At 40.4% G+C, this 20,968-nt stretch overlaps 1 protein-coding gene and 1 long non-coding RNA gene across 2 annotated transcripts in view; both read left to right on the top strand.

Moving 5' to 3' along the window:
- Positions 1-14,420, top strand: part of LOC138022817 (histone-lysine N-methyltransferase, H3 lysine-79 specific-like) — a 24,404-nt gene extending 9,984 nt beyond the window's left edge. Inside the window, exons 12-22 of the mRNA XM_068869783.1 lie at positions 691-797; positions 1,609-1,644; positions 2,177-2,443; positions 2,805-3,056; positions 4,370-4,487; positions 5,936-6,027; positions 7,345-7,446; positions 9,234-9,371; positions 9,867-9,917; positions 10,356-12,991; positions 13,423-14,420. Coding sequence (XP_068725884.1) covers positions 691-797; positions 1,609-1,644; positions 2,177-2,443; positions 2,805-3,056; positions 4,370-4,487; positions 5,936-6,027; positions 7,345-7,446; positions 9,234-9,371; positions 9,867-9,917; positions 10,356-12,991; positions 13,423-14,275 — 4,652 coding nt within the window. The 3' untranslated portion in view covers positions 14,276-14,420. The remainder of the gene's footprint in view (positions 1-690; positions 798-1,608; positions 1,645-2,176; positions 2,444-2,804; positions 3,057-4,369; positions 4,488-5,935; positions 6,028-7,344; positions 7,447-9,233; positions 9,372-9,866; positions 9,918-10,355; positions 12,992-13,422) is intronic.
- Positions 14,421-19,064: 4,644 nt separating this feature from the next.
- Positions 19,065-20,685, top strand: LOC138023845 (uncharacterized). The gene is made up of 2 exons (XR_011126800.1): positions 19,065-19,175; positions 19,323-20,685. It is a non-coding gene; the product is annotated as an uncharacterized lncRNA (long non-coding RNA).
- Positions 20,686-20,968: the final 283 nt, after the last annotated feature.

Genomic DNA, 20,968 nt, shown 5'->3' with positions numbered 1-20,968 from the left:
GTTTTGTAACAAGTGACCTGTAAAAAGTGACCTGTGCTTTAAACCTGTCGGGTAGTCACAGTTAACATGAAGTGTTTTTTAATGACCATACATGAACATGTATAAGGAAATAAACTGTACATATCTCAACATGAACATGTGACTAGGTCTACTAAACATGACACATTGACCAGTCACGCAGGAACTGTACATTGTAACAGACACAAAACTTTGCTTCCTTCCAGTTGCCATTATTCTGTAAGGAAACTACACTTTAAGCCAAAATTGTTACCAATTCATTGCCTGAACAGAATCACAGCATTTCCTCAGTTGGTTACAATGGGTCACAACATGGCATGATAGGGGGGGTAGGGGTAGGGGGTTAGTGGTAGGGCTAGTAGCTGGGTAGGGGGGTGAAGGGTACTATAGCTGAAACAACCCAAACCTTTACAAAAATGCTTAGATACTGTTTAATTTAGTCCTAAGGTTAGCATTTTTGTAAAGACTAGTTTGAGTTGTTTCAGTTATTGTACATTTCACTCCCACCCCCCAGCCCTACCCTCACCCCCAGAATAGTCATTCCAGTCACAACACTGTTTGTTACTGAACATCCTACTTGGAACTTAGGTGCATGTTGCATACCCACTAGAATTTTATATGCTCTTTTTCAAAGAAACTTTACAAGCCAATCCTTTTCCTTCATTATGGTAGACATTGGCACAATTTTGAGGGTATCTGAACTCAAGCCGAATGGACGTGCAGTTTCTTGGACTGGCAAACCCGTTTCATATTTTGTGCATGTCATTGATAGGACTCTGGTAAGAATGTGCTCATTATTTGTTAACCCATTGACTCCCGAAACCACCCCCCCCCCCCCCCCCCCCCTTACCACCAAAAAGTTAATGATTAAAAATTATGGAACTTTGTGATTATGTTATTTAGAATACAAGTCTGAATGCTCTACCAGTGAGCTCATGGGAACTGGCCCGTTTAACAAATCAAAAGTGGTTCAGGGTTGTCTGTGCTCTTATTGACGACGATATTTGTCATCGCAGTGGTCAAAATGTTGTGGACTCACGAGGCACACCCAAAGAACCCAAAGAAGTGTTTTTTTCAAAGTGTGACCAAAATCATGACACAAAGAAGGAGCAAGCATTGTCTATAGCTTTCTCGCAATATGATTGGTTTGTTTTACAAAATGAACGTTCTGGTTTGCTATTGCATTGCGTGACAAATTGACGCAAGCACAACGCATGCAGCATTGTCTAGACTCTTATAGACAACGGCAAATTAGCCAATCAGATTGCAAGATTACAAGCAATTGTGGTAAAAATGGCTTTACTTCTAGGGCTGAACTTGTAAAAGTGGTGGTTTCTTAGTAAGGCTTAATCTGAAAATCCAGCCAATTCAATATATGGTGGGGTCATACATTTGTCTAGGCGTTTCATGGTTTAGTAATGTCCGGCTTGGTAAAGGATATGATAAATGTTAACTCATCCAATAAACAAATGGAGACATGTATTTTTCCATGAGGTGACTCAGGGATACTCTGGGGAAAAAATGAAAATGCCCCTCACAGGAGTCTGACCCACAATGTATGTCAGTTATTTATTTATTTATTTATTACAGCTTGAGCAATATTTTGCAGACCTAAAGAGGAGAAAGGTGAGGAAAAAAGGAAGGCATGAAAAAGGATGTTTAAGCCATCAGTTGTTTTTGTCTGATCTGTAGTGGTCTGTAGCAGTGTGAGACAGGAGTGGAATCTGCTTGTACGAAATGTTAACTATCTTAGATCATCATTGACCCCAAACACAAAAGTGATTTTTCCAGAACTTTACCGTATGTGCAAGCCTTAGATAATTGACAAGCAAACAAAGCGAAAAATTAGTTTATATGGTAAATGGTAGTGTGTATTGCCCACAGATCATTCTAGGCAGAAATTTTAGTTTAAAATTGTCTTCGTCCAAAGCACATTTATGGTTTGGGAAGTACAGTGTAGAAGTACTTCATCTTTTCTGATAAGTACGTTTTGGTGACAAGACACTTGGAACCCATACAGTACTTAATGCAGATCATGTTGCAGACTGTCAAGGTCATAATGATAAAAAAAAAATGTGGACCTCCCAGATGGAAAAATGATATACATGTATGTTTATTTTTTAAAAACTTGTTAACGCTGCAACTTGCGACTTTTTAGGAGGGTAGAGAATTCAGTGATACAAGCAGCTTGAGTGACTCCATGGCCAGCACTCCAAACTTTGAAGAGCTAGATGACGTTCTCTTCGGCGTCTCAACAAGGCACCAGTGGAATCAGCTAATTAGTCACATTGAAGCTACTAATCTTGCAAATAAAAATGGCAAAAGAAAACCCAGCAAGAAAAGCAAGCAGCTTTTTCTAGAACAGGACAGCAATGTTTTGCTTGCTGAACAAGATCAAGATCAAGATCAGAAAGGTTTGACAAAGGTAGGTTATGGTACATTATGAAAATCATTCTGCACGAACAATTAAGAGAGCATATAAGGAAAACAAAGCTTTTTGTACATAACAGTATTTTAGTTTCTGCTCACTTCATTCACAACAGTAGGATGGTATTACTAAATATTATTAGAGTCTTACTACAGTATATCCAAGATATTATCCAAAGACTGATCCTTTACCAAGTTAATACAAAGAACTAGCAGCATCAAGGAAAAGTTTTGCTCTCTTTCTGTAGTAATAATGAGCTCACTTTAGGATTTTAGATTCAGTTGTCTGAGGTTATTATTTAACACCTCAAGTCTTCATTTTTTTTTTAACCTTAATTCACAGCTTTGTTTTATTTTAGGGACGTCAGCCGACATTTGCTCAAAAGGTCAGGCGAAAATACCAAAGGCAACAGAATAAGATAGCACAGAAGCTGAAGAATGGAACAAAGACCACAAGAGGAAAAGGAAGACCAAGGCTGAATCCAAGGCCAGGGAAAGGAAATGCAATGACAAAAGTAAAGACAAAACGGTCCTCAAAAGCAAGTCAGAAAAGACAGAAGGACTCTCTTGCAGCAACAGCCTTGGAAAATGCAACCGTGGCTGCTTTGCAGGTGAGTTTAAGAGAGATTGTTAACCCACTGACACCTTACAATGTAAATGCCCTGGGATGCCCCCAGTTGTCGAGTAAAATCATCTGATGTTAGACAGAGTAAACATTTGATTTGATTTGGTCTCATTTTAGTTGATTTATAGTCTCCCCAAATAGTAGGGCGCTCATGCTCGGCTAAATGACCTTGAGACTTAAATAAAGTTTTTGCAAAAAAACAGAAAATTTTATAACCCAGACGATTAATCTTACTCTTTGTTAGCAGTATAGGTTGCTCAGTTATTCTTATTGTTGGTAACTGAGCATTTTTGCTCATGACAACAGTAAGACGTTTTTCCTGCCAAAATGATGCTGTTTTACATATGCTCACTGTTGTTCCATGAGAAAATCTCGTAGTCATAGTCGTCCTAGAATCTAAAGCTCTCTAGTGGTTTAAAGAGGACAGAGTTTTTTGAGTGGAGGCTCATGATGTTAACCCTTCTTCCAAGTAAATAGTTGCCTATTGATGAGTGAAATTTCCTGTTGTAAGTCAGAGTAAAATCTAAGTGGCACTCTTGAAAGAAAAAAGGTTGTTAAAGAGGACTTCTATGTTGTTCATGTCTGTTTGAATTAATGAACAAACAAAAAGGGACTTGATGATTGAATGTTCCAGTCCAGTATAAAGGCTTGGCCAAACGCTTACTTACTTACTTATACTTACTTACTTACTGGTGAGGGGTCGGCCGTTTCTGGTCCAGCAGTTTGATCAGTTTTGTCATGGTGGAGCTCAGCTCAGGAATATGCATAATAAAACAATTATTGGACTTGGTTTTCGCATGATAAAAGTAAAGTAAAGTCTCTGCTTACGAGCCAGAAGGCCCTTCAGGCCGGCACTTATCTCCGGTTTCGTTAGCATGAAGCGACTAGGAGTATTTCTACTCCCCCCTGGATGGGATGCTAGTCCATCGCAGGGTTACCCCCAGCATTTCGCCGGTACCCATTTATACACCTGGGTGGAGAGAGGCACCATGAGAGTTAAGTGTCTTGCCCAAGAACACACCACAATGACCCCAACCAGGACCCGAACCCGGACCACTTGATCCGGAGTCGAGGCCACTGCACCTCCCATGCATGATAGCCTTCGGCTTCGGCAGGTACATGTAACACAAACTTTGGCCTTGATAATTATCGCTGCCATGCTCAACCTCATCCAATAATTGTTAATTATTTCTTCCCACCCACATGTTAAATACTATGACAAGGGTTGCCCGTAGTGGCTTCTCGTGTGATCCTTTTTTTTAGTACAGTCCTTTAACTGTTTTGTGGTTATTCTATCAGGGCCTTCAAAAGAAAAGTAGACAGACCAAGGGAATGCGAATTTCATCAGCATCACCCCCACCTTTTCTTAATACTGCCAACATTGAACACTCTTTGCCTGCCCTGGATCATCTTTTTGGTAAGTGAAAAAAAATGTTCCTGCTTGAAATACTTTTTGCTAATTCTAACTTACAGCACATTAATTTGTGCTATCTCAAACTCCTCATTGAAGATTTAAGATAAGATAACCCAAGATAAGATGATTTATTTTGGGTCAAGTAAATGGTTAGTGGAAATTAAATGTTATCTTAGCCTATTTAACATAATCTGTAAGGTAAAACGAAATTAAGTAAAGTACAGTAGCAAGGTTACTGTACATCAAGTCAAAAATGGGTCAGGGAACTGCAAACTGTTGAAGGTAGCAAGGAATTCAGGATAACCAATTTTAAAAGTTGTGAGATGGAACTGCAAGGGGAGATGAGCGTTAAAATACTGGTACATTTACTTTCGTATTGAAATTTTTAAAAACTGCTCTTGATTTCTCTGTGATTTCACCACAGCCATTTTTACATCCCTATTAAAACAAAGGGATTGGTGCCTAACTAATCCACTGGGAATTCAGCTTAACTCCTGTGTAATCTTTTTTCCCAGCTTCTTGGGAAGCAGGGTGTGGTTCAGTGGTGAGAGAACTTTCCTCCCACCAATGTGACCCGGGTTCGATTCCCAGACTTGGCGTCATGTGTGGGTTCAGTTTGTTGGTTCCGTACTGTGCTCCGAGAGATTTTTCTCTTGGTACTACTCCGGTTTTCCCCTCTCCTCAAAAACCAACCTATGATTTGATATGTGTTGATTTTATTTCTGTAGAGTGTCCCAATTAGTGCCTCACAGCTACTTAACAAATCGAAAGTGGTTCAGCGTTGTCTGTACTCTTATCGACAACAATATTTGTCATCACAGTGGTTGTCATCACAGTGGTTAAAATGTTGTGGACTCGCGAGGCACAGTGAGTCCACAACAAATTTTGACCACTGTGATGGCGAATAGTACAGAGTACAGACAATGCTGAATCCCTTTTGATTTGTTTTTTACCACAATATTCAATGCCAAAGAAATTTCCGAGTGTGGCCAAAATCATGACACAAAGAAAGAGCAAGCGTTGTCTATAACTTTCTCGCAATATGATTGGTTTATTTTCCAAAATGGGCGTTCCTGATTGGCTATTACATTGCGTGACAAATTGACAACGGCAAATTAGCCAATCAAATTGCGAGATTACAAGCAATTGTGGTAAAAATTATTATTCATGTGACACTAATATAAAGTTTATTACTCTTATTCTTATTCTTAACAACAATGAAAATCATGAATACCAGTTCCAAAATACCGGGATACTAAATACCGTAATAGATTCTTAAAGCCACAAACCTTAGGTGATATAAATAGGCTAATTCAAGAAATTGTGCCTTTTAAGTTTGAAAGGACTTTAGAGAATGAGTTTGAAGGTGTGAAGGGTTCTTCAAAAATTGAATAACTAATGACAAAAGGACAGAAGTATACTGATAAAACCATCTTGTTTGTTTCTTTCAGGGATTTTTCGCCTCCAGTATATTCATTTCCTTTGTCACATGCCTTCTTCTGAGTACAAGGAAAACCTTAAGCAACAAATTGAAGAACAGCAGGTATGGAAATTTTCGTGTTTTGTTTATAACGTTTGTGTAAATCACTAATAAGATATAAGAATTCAATTCATAAATTAAAAATTCAGTTTACTAGGAATAATTATTATATCGCCCTTTTGCTTCTAAGCTGGCTAATGGGTTTCCCATTGATGACTAATATCGCCTGGCATTAGAGTGCCTTTCAATTGGTTGTCCTAAAACAAAAGCAATTACTTTGACCAATCACAGCAGGTGCAAACAGCACAATGAACCAATCCAGATTCGTAGCAATTCCATGGAACTTGCTCAAAGCGCAGGGAAAATCGCGTGTACAAATCGCGATTGGTTTTTGTTTTCCGTTTCATTTGTTGATAAACTTGCGCGAAATTTTGAACCAATCACCAAGCGTAGCAAGTGCAATCGCGAATGACTGTCGACAGTAATTTGAAAACTGCTGTAAACAAATAAGTGATCTACACGCCCAATTTTGATACCCAGTGTGAAGTGTCCCGTAAGTCTAGACTCTTGTTACCTATTTCAAACCATGTTAGTGGTCTGGGTTAGCAGTTTATCTTTACTTAGGCGCACTGTGTAGTGGACAGTCTGTGACGTCAATTATCAGCTCTCGTATAAACGAGTGATATTGAAGTTGGAAAAGAAGAGCCAGGGGACACTTCGTAATGCTTAATTGAAATCGGCGTGTGTCTAATAGACCCTTCTTGAATGCGTAATGATTAAACTGAATGAAAAACTGATACCAGAAATAGAGAGAGCACCTTCACTTTAGTAACCCTGCAAAGTTTCTGAGAAAATGTAAGTTGCAAAATGAAAAATTTACAGACGTTTGTATGACTGGGGGTATACACCATACTCTGAGTCGGACAAACGTCTGTAAATTTTTCACTTTTCATCTTACATTTTCTCAGCTGATATTACACCTAATAGGCTAAAACTTTGCAGGGTTACCCAAAGTAAAGGTGCTCTTTCTAGTGCTGGTATATGTCTTTAATTTCAATATATTTGAATAGAGCATTTTCGAATTGTGACGGCTGGACTGGATCTAGCATGAAATGGCCGCTAATGAGGCCAAATCTTTTCACACACAAATTAATTTGCCCGCATTAGCCTCCATTTCATGCTAGATCCAGTCCAGTCATGAGAATTCGCAAATGGTCTTTTTTCGGCCGCCATTTTAAAGAAGGGTCTATGACATGAATTTCCGGACATACCGTCGTTAGACAGAGTGAAATCTGTGTCACGTTTGGGAGGCAAAGACCATTGACACTTTTGCATTTGTACTTTACATGTGTAATTTTATCTCAACCTTTAATTAACCAGGCAAGGAAAAAGGAATTGACTGGAAAAGTGAACCAAGCAGAAAAAATGGTTGATTCGCTGCAGAAAGAAGCCCTGGGGAACCTTAAAGTTCGGATGAACGAGGTAAAAAGAGGTGTTAAAGTGAAAAGTAATCAAAAAGGAGAATAATTGTTAACTGTAGCCGTAGAAACCTAACTCAATATTCTTTTCAACATGTCCTGTTGTTGAAAACACTCAGGGCGGTGATACGAATGAAATTTAAGACTGCAGGTTTCAGCAATCATTTTACTTCCAGAACTTTCTACAATTACTAATAATAATAATAGTAATAATAACTACTTTATTGCAGTATATTCACGTGAATGGCTCTTCACCTGCAACGTCTAAATAATAAGATTATCTAAAATCAAAAATATGTAAAAATAGAAATATCGAAAAACAGAAACTACACGATCACTTTTAGCTTGAGTTGCTTCAAGAAGACAAATTATTTTTTTCTTTGCTCTTGCCTTCGAGACGCAGTTTTTCGACGGATGAGGATTTTTGTATAGCAGGATTGGCCAAAATAAAAATGATTCCAAACACAGTTTAGTTTGAATATGAAATTAAGAAATGTATATTTTAAGTGCGGAGTTTAATCGAAAGAACTCAGTCATCCTTTAACTAGACAATTTAAGCAATTGTCACTTTAGAGCGGTTTTCAATTGAGTGTCGAAAGTAATTAGCTAATTAGTTTGGTTTTGCATCTACTTCACTCAGTGATTGGTTCAAAGTTTTCGCGCCACTTTTTCAACCAATCAGAAGTGAAACCAAGACCAATTGTGGCTCGCGCGTGCACATTTTCCCGCCTTTTGTGTCGGCTACGTGTAATTACTTCGAGTTTTGATTGGTTCACTGGATTAGAGCGAGTTTCAATCGAGTGTCGTAAAACCAAAACCAAAGTAATTACTTTGGCCAATCAAAAAGGACGGAGACAATCCAGTGAACCAATCAAAACTCGATGTAATGACATGTAGCCGACACAAAGCGCGGGAAATTGTGCACGCGCGAGCGACGATTGGTTTTGGTTTCACTTCTGATTGGTTGGAAAACTTAGCGCGAGAAATTTGAACCAATCACTGAGTGAAGTAATCATAAACCAAAGTAATTATCTAATTACTTTCGACACTCAATTGAAAACCGCTCTATGTCGGCTATGTGTGATTACCTTGAGTTTTGATTGGTTTACTGGATTGTCTCAGTCCTTTTTGATTGGCCAAAGTAATTAGTTTGGTGTTGGTTTTACGACACTCGATTGAAACTCGCTCTATCGACACCTGAAAAATGCAGGCGGCTTTAACGGGACAATTGCTTCAAAGTGACAATTGATTAAATTGTCCAGTTGTTAGAGCGCGAGTCAATTGAGTGTCGTAAAACTAAAACCAAAGTAATTACTTTGGCCAATCATAAAGGACGGAGACAATCCAGTAAACCAATCAAAAGTCTTAGTAATTACACGTAGCCGACATAAAGCGCGGGGAAATGTGCACGCGCGAGTCACGATTGGTTTCGGGTTCACTTCTGATTGGTTGAAAAAATGGCGCGCGAACTTTGAACCAATCACTGAGTGAAGTAATCATAAACCAAAGCAATTCGCTAATTACTTTCTACACTCAATTGAAAACCGCTGTAAGTGCAAGGATAACTCAGTTCTTTCGACAGTTTAGTTTGATTTCACAGCCGTCGTTGATTTCGACTTAGCGTTTCATTTAAACGATGAGTGGTTATTGCGGCTGTCATTTAGGTTGTGCTGCTCCCTGTTATCGTCATCGTTATCGTCGTCGTCGTCGTCGTCGTCGTCATCATTTTCACGACCATTAATTTTCGTCATTTTGAAATTCATGATTTGTGTGGGGTTTTTAATGTTACAGATTGGTTTGTCAGCGAAGACACCTCGTGAACTACTTATGAAAGCCGGAGAGCTATTAGGAGAACACAAGAAAATGAAAGACAAAGTGAAACGGCTTGAAAAGGAAGTCAAACACCTCGAAAAACACAAAGGCACACAGGTAAGAGACATACTTCCTGTAAGTAATTTATATTTAGCGAAAAACCGATTCTAAAAGCTTGACACCTATCACAGCCTTGTACTGCAATACCACTTTTCCTGTGGGCCGTCGACTTCTGGACTCGCGTCACGCTCTTGATTTAATGCTTAAAGTCTGCTACGAGCCAAGGAAACCCATCAGGCCGGCGCTTATCTCCGGTTACTGTAGCATGAAGCTACTAGGAGTATTCTACTCCCCCCTGGACGGGATGCTAGTCCACCCATTTGTACACCTGGGTGGAGAGAGTCACCGTGAGGGTAAAGTGTCTTGCCCAAGAACACAACACAATGTCCCGGGCAGGACCCGAACCCGGACTACTCGATCCGGAGTCGAGCGCACTAACCATGAGGCCACCGCGCCTCCCTAATTTAATGTACATGGTGGTTAAAAAAAGACTGGAAGCTGAGATAAGACAATGCCTTATTACAATAGGTATGATCAATTTTATTTCTCCAGGCTAAAGAGAACAGACCCTCACGGGGAGACGTTTATGTTTCTCTTAAGACGGTAAGTGAGCCTTGACTCCACAAAGCTTCCTCCTGGACTATTTCTTGTCCCTTTTATATCATAGCCAAATCTTTTCTTATTTAATGATAGCGTTTCCTACTTATTTTTGTATAAGTAAAGTCAGTGCAGCTTAGCGGTTAAGAAACCAGCCTTCCACCTCTGCGAACCGGGTTCAACCCTCGGCCCCTTGGTCGTATGTGGGCTGAGTTTCAGTCAATCTCAATCTAACTCTGAGGGTTTTTCTCCGGGTACTCGGGTTTTCCTCCCTTATCAAAATCGACGCTCGGTCAAAGTTGGTTAAGGGGAGGGTTACATAAAAGGAGAAGGGGTTACATGTTAGAGGAGTGTTTTCTTCGCATGCCGTAACTGATGAGTGTCTGCCATGACAGGATTCATTGCGCCTTGATTGTAATCGAATTTTTTTTCCTTGCCATTTAGGGTGACTCACAAGCTAAAGTCCAAGAAAATCTTTTAAACCACCTATATGAAGAGCTTGCAAAGCGAAAGGCTTTAGTGGAAAAGGTTAATAAACTGCAAAGTGAGGTAGATCAACTTGACTCTGTGAAAGTCACTGCCCCTAAGGAGTCAGTGTCGTCTCCCTCGCCTTCCACAACTAGGCAGTCATCAGTAAATTTTAATTCTTCTACGCCAATCATAAAGACCGTCTCGTCTTCGTACTCCCCAAGCCGATTCCATGTGGCATCGAATGCGCATGTTCATCTTTTGTCTTCAGGGACATCAGGATCAAGTTCACCATCTGTTCTCATGGCTGTTGCTTCTGGGTCACAAAGTGGGGCCACGCAGCCACAACTTGTAAAAACTTACCAGTCTCTTTTGACGCCAGTTATTGGTGTGCCTGTGCAGATAGGCTCTTATCTTGACAAAGATGGACAGTTGGTTTCACCCAGTCAGAAGACAAAACCAGTAAAACAAGTAGGAAGTACGAAGAAAAAGCCGAGAGTGAGTAAACAGTCTCCTAAAGCAGCTTTGACAACCTCTCCAACACTGCTAAACCCACCGGCAGTAAGTACAACGGTTTCTCCAAGTACACTAATAGGCTCTGGATGGCAGTCACCTAGTGTCTCTCGCCCTCATCAGCAATTAATGACGTCACCAATCACGTCATTAAACTCGTCCTCTCTGTCCGGAAGTCAACGAACGTCTGCTGTTTCTTTGGTAACGTCTCCTGTCACACCAACACCTGTCAGGCGCGTAACAAGTGACTACTCCTCAGTGGTGCCCTTGCCAACAGCATCAAGTGCTCCCCAGATGTCCTCAAGTGACATACCTCCGATGGTATCGTTTGCTCAAAATGGCCTCTCGTACATCTCACCGCTGAGTCCTTTATCAAGCATGTCTGGAACACCTCGCCCAACCACCTCTTGTGCAACTCCGCTAAGGTCTCTGTCTGCATCAACAGAGAAGTATTTGAACACATTTACAACGCAAAGTACGGCGAGTGCTAAGGCTTCTTTTTCCAATGCCTCACAGAGTCCACCTGCTTCCAGCAGCAACCAGATGTCATATTCTAATCGCTCATCATATATTCACACGGATTTATCAACAGACCACAGTGCAGGCATCAAGTTGTTGTGTGATCTGCTCAATGACACATTGCCTGAACAACCTCCACCTTTGGTCGCTACGTCTCTTGCTGTGCGATCCTTAGGAACACCTACTTCGCTTCAAACATCTTCTGTTATCCCAGACTCCTCTCAAGTTGACCTGAGAGGACACACAGGTACGCCCCCTGCACCGTCAAGTGAGAACGAATCAAACTTCCCAAAGACCCCTCCCCTGGGAAGTACTGTAGCTAGTTGTAGCCAGTCGCCTAGAAGTGTGTCATCTTCATTGGAACAAACGCCTTCTGTTCGAAGGAGTCCAGGAAGTGCGGCAAGCAAGAAAAGAACGTCCCCGTTTGCAATTGAAAACCTTGTTAATTCAAGCCCGGAGTCTCAGAGCGGCAGCGGCAGTCCTAATGAAGCTCAAATTGTAAATAGAAACACAAGCCCCACAGATAGCTCTAACAGCAGCAGTCCCAAAGCCAAAAATAGATCACCTTCCACAAATTTTAGCATTGCGCACATAACTCGGGATATAAACACCACGAACAATAAATGCAATGGCCCGTCTCTGACAGAACCTGTTACCTGCTCAATTTCTTTACCTCTCTCTTCTGATGAAATGAGCCAGCGGCATCGAAGAAAGTCTTCGCCGTTACCAAGGATATCAAACCCGGAATCTGACGGATCTTGTATGGACTCTGTTAATTCGTATGACAGTTCTAAGGGTTCTGTTTCTGAAGCCATCAATACAACGGATAAAAGGCAAAGAATTTCACCCCCAGCTTCTACGGTTTGTGATCCACCAACCGAGCAGTCGCGTCAATTGCAATCGACTTTGATCGTGAAAGATTTGTTTTCTAAAAGTGGCTCAAGTCAGGGAAGTTCTTCTGAGAAAACGTCTCATTTAACTCCAGAAAATCCAAAGCTCTCCTCTGCACCTACAAGTTACGCTTTAGCAATTTCTAAGAACGAAAATCAGGCGATTTGTAACCAAGTGAGTTCCACCGTGCCACCTGTGCACAAGATATCATCAAGTGGAAGCCCAGAGCATAAAAGGGATCGTTCAGTGACTGTTGATCACACTTCCTCTATTATCTCGGCCATTCCGCTCGATATGATTCCACTTCCAAGAGGCAAAAGGCCCAGTCCAGAAAAAAGAACGAGCCAAAACGGTCCTGACGATAAAAAGCCTCGGTCGTCTGTTCCGCCGATCCCCGAATCCACTAGTCCGGACTCAGAAGTAAGCAATCTTATGACAGCTGAGTGTCTTCCTCAATCTCCCTCAATCTCATCGTCTTTGTCAAAGGCAGAGACTGCAGTGTTGGAAGGTCAGGCACCCCTACTAGTTGACAGCAACCCTTGCTCTGCTCGCAGTCCAATTCCAGTTGCTCCATCGACAGTCCTTCAGCTACACGCTGGTGTTTCGCTGCCATCATTCCGAAGTGTTTTCTCGCTTCCAAAAGAAGGGGAAGGCGTTGGTACTCCAGAAGGCTCCACTCAAATAGATAGGTAATACCTCCTAACGGTTACTATTATTGACAAGTAGGCATGTTTAGAATGAATGCTTGGTACTATGCAACAACATCCAGTTATATAGGCTTGTTTACTGACTTATTAGTAGAGCATTAGCATACTATCCTGTAATCTCAGTATGATTCGCCCAAGTACTTGAAAACCATCAACATCGTTTAATTAAGGATGGGCAAAGTCAAGGTAGTATTCCAGTTGATTTCTGCAGAACTACTGGTTCTCGTTTCCCTAGTCAAGCTGTCAAGTCGGCTAGTTATTAACTCGTAGGAAAGTCGTATCGATACTTGTTGGTTTTCAACATCAACAATAACAAAATAATTACTTCGAAATAACTAGAGTTCCCAGAAGAGTTTTGAAATATTACAAACCTTTAAAATGAAAATTAACAGAGTTTTGCCATATATTTTTAGTGGAGTTCAACCTTTAGAGAAGCCTACCCAGTCAGCGAAGGAAATGACTGAACTTTCTGCAAAGAAACGGAAACGTAAAGAGAAGAAGGAGGTTCCTGGAAAGGCCAAAGGGGCCTTGAGCTTGTTGATACAATATGATAGCGACAGTCAAAGTTCATGTGGAAATCACACGGAGAGTGATGATAGTGGTTCTGGTCACAGCACCAGTCCCATCAATCTCTCTCTAAGCCCTGGTGCCATGGAAGCTGCTGATCCCTCTCGGTTCAATAACACCGTAAATTCGCCAGTGGGTAAAGAGACTGCAAACAGCGGTTCTCACCGTTATGGCGCAGGCGTCAATTCGAAAAGCAGTGAATCAATCAAGTCTAAGAAACGGTCCAGTAATGGGAAAAGCCCTGTGGAAAAGAAGAAAGGAAAAACAGCACCGTCAGCAGGGACAGAAGCAGCGGTTTCAAATCAGCCCGCCTCTGTTGTTAACCTCAACGACACAGTAGTGTCCATGCAGCAGTTCAAGAGTGTGGCTCCTGCCATGTCCATGCCTGCTAGTTGTCAGCCTTATCCGTCTGGATACACAAATTATCCAGCTCCTAGACAAGGCGGTTGTGTCATGCCAGGATTTCCTCTTCAGCCCAGTCCACTGAGTTTCGCCCCAAGGGATCACCGACATGCGCAGTGTTCTGCAAACCGCCCACGGTATTACCCAGCGGACTCGCTCCCGGATCCCCGTGGATATCACCCACCGCCCCGTGGATACTTCCCACAGTGGCGAACACGTTTCGCCCCAATGCCATGTCAAAGACCAACATTCAACTATTCGAATAATGGAAGTGATAGTAATAACGTTTACAGATAGAGCGAGTTTCAACCGAGTGTCGTAAAAAACCAAAACGAAACTAATTACTTTGGCCAATCAAAAAGGACGGAGACAATCCAGTAAACCAATCAAAACTCAAAGTAATTACACGTAGCCGACACAAAGCGCGGGAAAATGTACACGCGCGAGCCACGATTGGTTTTGGTTTCGCTTCTGATTGGTTGAAAAAATGGTGCGAGAACTTTGAACAAATCATTGAGTGAAGTAATGTAAAACCAAAGCAATTCGCTAATTACTTTCGACACTCTATTGAAAACCGCTCTAAACAGGTGTCTGTAGTCGGGTTGCAAGGTTGTAGTCCTGGTCAGAGTTGTTTATAAGCAGAGTCATTTTTAAATCCTGGTTTTTCCTTAGGGCTTTATGGTTAACGTGGAAGTAGAGTTAATCCGCTTTCAAACAATACGGACCAATTTCAACAGTATAAAGAGCGCGATGAATTCAAACAATAGACCAAATCGGTTAACTCAAAGTTGTACCCTTTCAAATCTTCACATTTAAATAATATGGAAATACCTGAAACAAAACGTTTTATTCCCAAAGGGTTTGAATTGGGCACAACATTGAGTTAGCCGATTTGGTTTATTACGCCGCGGGAAAATACTCAAGGCTACATGGCTGCATAAGAAAACCGATTGGTTTTCAGCCAATCAGACAGCGCCAAATGGCAGTTGTGTAGTTATGTCCCGCACACACAGTTTAGCTGCTTTATCAAAGCCAAAAGTGCCTTTCTCGAATGGTTCTCTTTTACAGTGTTGCTTCAATCCTTAATTTGATTTGCTGTGGTATGTAGGGAAATAGACCCCTTTCATGAATGGTATCCTACTTATTAATCGTGTATATTTATTTCAATTAGACCTACTGGCCTCATTATGGAACAAATTTGCTTTTGAATTTTGCACATCGTAGCGAGGCTAGAATGGCTCATCGGCATAAAGCACAAGAATATTTTTAATTATTTTATTCAGTCGTCATTATGAAAGAGGTCTATTGGGTTAGGGTTTGGTGTGGTGGGTTTTGTTCCAAGACCCCCCTACTGGAAAAAGCCCTAAATTTGTTCTCTTAGTTATTCGTTTTCAACAATCCTTCTGTCTATTTAAACTGCACGTATTAAATGTACAAAAATCGATATAGTTAAGAATTTTGTCAAGTTATCTATTTATCCTCGCTTGATATAGATTTGGTTCAGGTCAAGCGTATCGTTGTAGGTTAGGACATGGAAGTTGTTAGAAGTTTATGTGGTAATCAGCGCGACATTTTAAAAGCTTTTTAATGACTTTTCTGATGGATTGTCGGTATCAGTTTTTGTGGTGTCGATTTTCTTTTCATCGATTTTTATTTCTTTTTAAACAGTATAGAGATTCTTGATTTTTAAGCAAAGAAATATTTTACCTTACGTATCGGTTGGGGAAAAACTTTGTACTCTTCTTGAGTTCGTCAGTTGAACTCTGCGTTAGCTTTCTGGGTCTTTCGTCATAAAACTTCACTTATTCTAATGGTCAAGGTCAGACTTGGGCTTTTTACTGTAGTAGAGGTAATTACATAAATCCCTTTTATGTTGCGCTATTGGCGGCAGTTGGCTGAAAAACAGAATTTACCATGCGTTTCGCTATGTGGTTCATCTGGAGTTTGTTTAGCCCTTTTCATTATACTGTGAGTGAAGCTTTTTATCGAAGGAAACACCCAAGTGTGACCTCGACCATTGTTGGCTTGGTCGTTAGCCATCCCCCTTAACTCGGTAAAACTGAATCCTCTATGGATTGGGCTGTAACCTCCTTGGTGTCAATTTGCGCTGGTCACTAAAAACCGAAGCTCATTTCAAAGTCCAAGGAAATTAGGGCAAGGTCGCAATTTTTCTGAACTCTCGGTGATAAAGATACCATAATTTCTCGAAAGAGAAGAAAAAGCATGTTTTTAATTGCACTTTTTCTTGCTAATAAATTTGGTCTTTTCGTCCAAAGGCAAATTTACCCATGTGATCTCCTCGAGTCTCGGCCAAACAGTCTTGGTGATAGAAGCATCTGCTTAAAGTCTAAACACTTCTGTGGACAGAAGTAAGAGTTAGACGACAATTATGTTGTTAGAAAAGAAGCGCTATTTTTATTATTAAAATTTTGTTGCTTGAGTCTCCTAAGTTGTGTTATGATGTTGTTACGTCGCACCCTGTTTCATTTACCCCCTCCTGGACACTCCCATCGCTAATTGTAGCGGAGATGACCGAAGGTCTGGATTTCTGTTAAAAATCAACTCATTCTCTTCTACTTCTGAGTTAACGGTTATCGTTTATTCCTAATTCGCTCTGAATTTACCGTTATCGTTAACTTAGAAGACTAGAAGTTTGATATGGATTATGGGAAATGGTCACGTTTTTTTAAAAAAAGACATAACATATGTATGGACACAGACTACTTGACCACCTCCCTATAGCCTGTTAGCTGCGTAGAGTCATTCTACAATGTTCAGTTGGCATTGCTGTATTATCACTCGGCAACAAAGAATATTAAACACTTCAAAACAAAGCTAAACAATACAAAATCAAAGCTTAGCAGCAGTGATATTCTATGGGAGACGTTTTTTTTTAAGTACGTGGTGTCTTGATCCTCAGTGGTGAAGCGGAAAGAAAGTGGTTTACATAAAAGGACAAAATCCGTGTTCTAGTCCACAGATATAAGGAAAGGAACTTTATTTAAGTGTCTAGTCGTTCTAGCGCTGGAGCGCTAATTGGGGACACTGTAAACTGAAATGAACAATAAAAGTAAATCAAGTCAAATGTTGGTTTTTGAGGAGAGAGGAAACCGGAGTGCCCGGAGAAAACCTCTCGGAGTAGAGAACCAACAAACTCAACCCACATATGACGCCGAGTCCGGGAATCGAACCCGGGCCACATTGGTGGGAGGCGAGTGCTCTCACCACTGCGCCATCCCTGCACCCCTTTTTCTCTGCCACCACAAGTCCTGAGACATAGTATGCTAAATTAACGATAATAGTAAATTCCAAGCAAATGACTGAGGGAGAGGAGACCTCTGGTTGAACCCTGAAACAAAGTGTGTTCATTGGTTTTCATGAAGAATAGTGACAAGCGTCTCTGATTTGTGCATTCATGTTAGCATGAGGAGCGAGCAGGCGCAGTAAGGTTCAAATAGCCAATTTTTGGCTCTTAAGAACCCTACGTCGCTTGTTCTCCTACATAGAGTTTCCCAGAGCCTCGGGTTATGCGCAGACATGAGACGCGAGGCTCTAGAGACGAGAATTTCGTCGCTATAATGGGGTGACAAGCTAGTCGAAATCGTTAAATCAGCCGGATTTTGATTGATAACCATTCATTGGCTTAAACAAGGGTCTGTACTGTCCCCTCTCTTCCAGGTTGAGTCTGGAGCATGCAACTCTCTCATACTTGATATTTTTTGTGACGTCTTCAAATGTCAAATTATTTCATGACCATTTTAAAAATACGATTCGACTCGAACAATGGCCATTCACAGTCCCAAGGGTAATAATTATGTAAGGCTTATGATCGGTGGGAGAAGTCTAATTTTGCGGAAAAATAATGTCAGAATTACTCGGTCTGTTTAAAATCTCCGTGACACAAATACATGAATCAGTGAGAGATCTTGCCAACCCAATTTAGTTTTTGTGTCCTCCGTTTTCCATGGGAGCTCCCGAAGTTAAAGCAGTGAAATTTGAACAATGTGCTGTACTGCCAAGGATAGAAAGAACTGAGCGCTTGTCAGATCGTGATAAGCCTGCTTTTCACAAGACTAGCGGCGCAAGCTTATTTCACCGCGAAAACGGGCCTGACGCATGCATAAGCACGAGCGATTTCGCAAAAAAAATTCAGCGCGTAGCTTATTCACAAAAATTTCTTTGTTGTCGCATCCGGCTTTTCGAGTGCATTTTTTGAAGAAAATCTCTCGGGCGTTGGCTGAATGTTCTAATTTTCTAGAGGACTTGAACATTTAATATCCTTAAACTAGGCATTAGGTATCTTTTGTTTTTTTTTTCAATTAACCATTGTAAGTTAGGTAGGCGAGTACCGTGTTTTGTAATAAAACGCTTACTTGGAAGAATGTAATTATTTGTAAAACAGATTTAGCTTCCATTTTAAATAAATTGCAAGGAAACACATAAGCCAGTTCTATCATCGCTCCTTAAATAGAAAAAACTGATTACTACCAGCTGCAAATGCACTCCTAATGTTGTAAAGAGGTAATAAGCTTTACTTTTTCAGACCATTTCGTCTTCAGGCTTTACTTGAAAGCTTCCAATGACAAAGTCGAATAACCTTGATCGGCATGCCACTTACTGAGTGTAATTTGTCATTAAAGTTACTGTTTATAGTTTACTTTCATCCAGACGTCTTCATAATTAGCTTCCTTAATGCTTTGTTCGGTTTGATTAACTATTTCAATATTTAAGCTGCGAATCGGATGTAAGGGTTAGCATTTAGCTTAGCGAATTTTCCGGCTTACATTTTACTCAGTTTTCGTAATGACAAACGCCTCAGTGAACACCTGAAAGGTAAACAATCATGCTTTAATATTTATTCTTTACTTAAAGTTCTTTCATTTACCTTCTTTTCTTTAGTTTGAGTCGAAGACGTACTTTAGTAAAAATTGATTGATCCGGGTTACCTTTCACATGACACGCGCGATTGTTTGCTCTAATCTATAATACATTTCTTAAGGTAACACGTAACTACTTAGGTAAACAAAACTATGCCTACCCGGCTTTTGTTTATTATGAGTCAACGATTTGCGTTACACTATAGGCTGCAACTTTTAGTTCATTACCTCCAATACTTAACAGTTGTATTTTAAGTAGTGGCAGCATACTCACTAAAACCAGTACAATTGAACCTTCACATACTTCTGAAGGCATCAAGGTAAGTCAGAAGTTTTGCCGGCATAAAAGTGCACGATTGAGACTATTTTGTTCATGATGTTTGCAAAAGGTTCTGTTTGCTTTCTTTAACGGCAAAAGCGAGTAAATGATCGGCTTTTTATATCGATTTTTTGTCTTTTTTGTTAAGTTGTTTCAAAGCCTTCGCTCGACCACCCGTCAAATTAGATCCATACCAACCTTAGTACTGAATCCCGCACTGGGCTGAAATGTCTGAAGATCAGTGAGTCCTGCCGTGTGTCTTGCCTATCGTATGTTCTTGGGTCGACGTATGCCGATTGAGTTCAAAACCTCAATGATAGTGAATGCCTATTTGATCAGGAAAAGTGAACGGTTTGATCTTCTGCTATCCTGTATTTTCAATGCTCTCTTGTATGAACGTACGGACCTCAAACTTTGAATTCGTGTAGGATTCAGTGACGAAGTCTGCGTTTTATTCCAGCTGTTTATCGTGATGAGGAACAAAATAATCGCAAGAATTCGTTGTCTTCACCATTGAACTATTATAAAGATACATTTTGAACTGCGACGGCCAGAAACAAAACTCCACCCTCTCATTTAATTTAGTTTAAAGTTAAATTGTAACAAGTTCACCCTAAATGAAACCAGGGGAATTCGGGAAACTTAACCAAATCAACCAAGTTTATGTATTTGGAGACAGCATTACAGTTACTAAAGTAAAACCTTGTAAAATACAAGAAAGTTCAATTTAACCAATAAATGAACCGTGACATTTTGAAAAAATCAAAGTCTGAGAAAGACGAAGCATTCTTAATTTTTTGACAACAACATTATTAGGAGCCCTTTTTTTCCATGAACGTTGTTATGATGAGCATTTTCAGTACCTCAGCTTATGGACAAGCTGTAAGAGTTTCAGCATCTATGTTCATAGTTTCTTGAGTGTCTGAGTGTCAGGGTTCGTTTCATAGTCATAGTTAGCTATGGTCTAGTCGCAAAATGGAAAGAATCCCGTGACTCTCGATATTGCCGTTTTCAGTAAAGAGAATATCCCCGTACAAGACGTTCTGTTCTCGTAATTATGGGCAGGCAGTGCTTGAACCTTCTGGGATATATGTTTCAAAGTGATACTTCTTCATCAAGAGGATGGTGTATTCGAAGTTTCTTCATACCAGTCTACTAAGCCGGTCTTTTTCCCTGGAAAGTATATCGGTTTACTTTGGTTTCCAACCAATTTCTTGGTTTCGGGTAATCATCGGTTGTCGTAAGCCCGGCTCGATTTGGACCGGATCTTCCCCGAGCTCATTTCCTGAATCGAGCCTACGGTTGTCGATCCTCAAGGAAAGCTATTGGGAATTTTTCACGTTGACTGCCATGACATTGGTGATAAGTTTTAAGACTGAACGACTGTTTAAAGATAATACTCAATTATTATCTCTTCTTTGAAAAGAACTCCAGTCTGTAATGCTATAATGTATCTTACCGCTGGAAGACCGAATCGTTGACAAAAATAAAATGCCATAAATTTGCATTGATTCTGTTAATGTTTGATCTCTTACTTTCTGAATTACGTGAAGAAAGATATCCTTAACTTGTGGACATTTTACGTCTGCGTCTAGAATTATATTTTGCTCAGTTCTATTTCTTGGCGTTGCTGATCAAGCGCTAACCTGTATTTCGCGTGACTGATAAAACTGTTGAAGCAGTGTATTAAAGCCCTGTTGAGTCATCGCTCTAATTATTCACCTATAACAACCAAGAATGAAGAATAACTGGGTAGATATGACATGACATTTCATACATGCTCTGCCAAATAAT

Source organism: Montipora capricornis, chromosome 11, assembly GCF_036669925.1.
Source record: "Montipora capricornis isolate CH-2021 chromosome 11, ASM3666992v2, whole genome shotgun sequence".
NCBI lineage: Eukaryota > Metazoa > Cnidaria > Anthozoa > Scleractinia > Acroporidae > Montipora > Montipora capricornis.
Note: the sequence above shows the minus strand (reverse complement) of the source record. Positions and strands in the feature narration are given on the sequence as shown.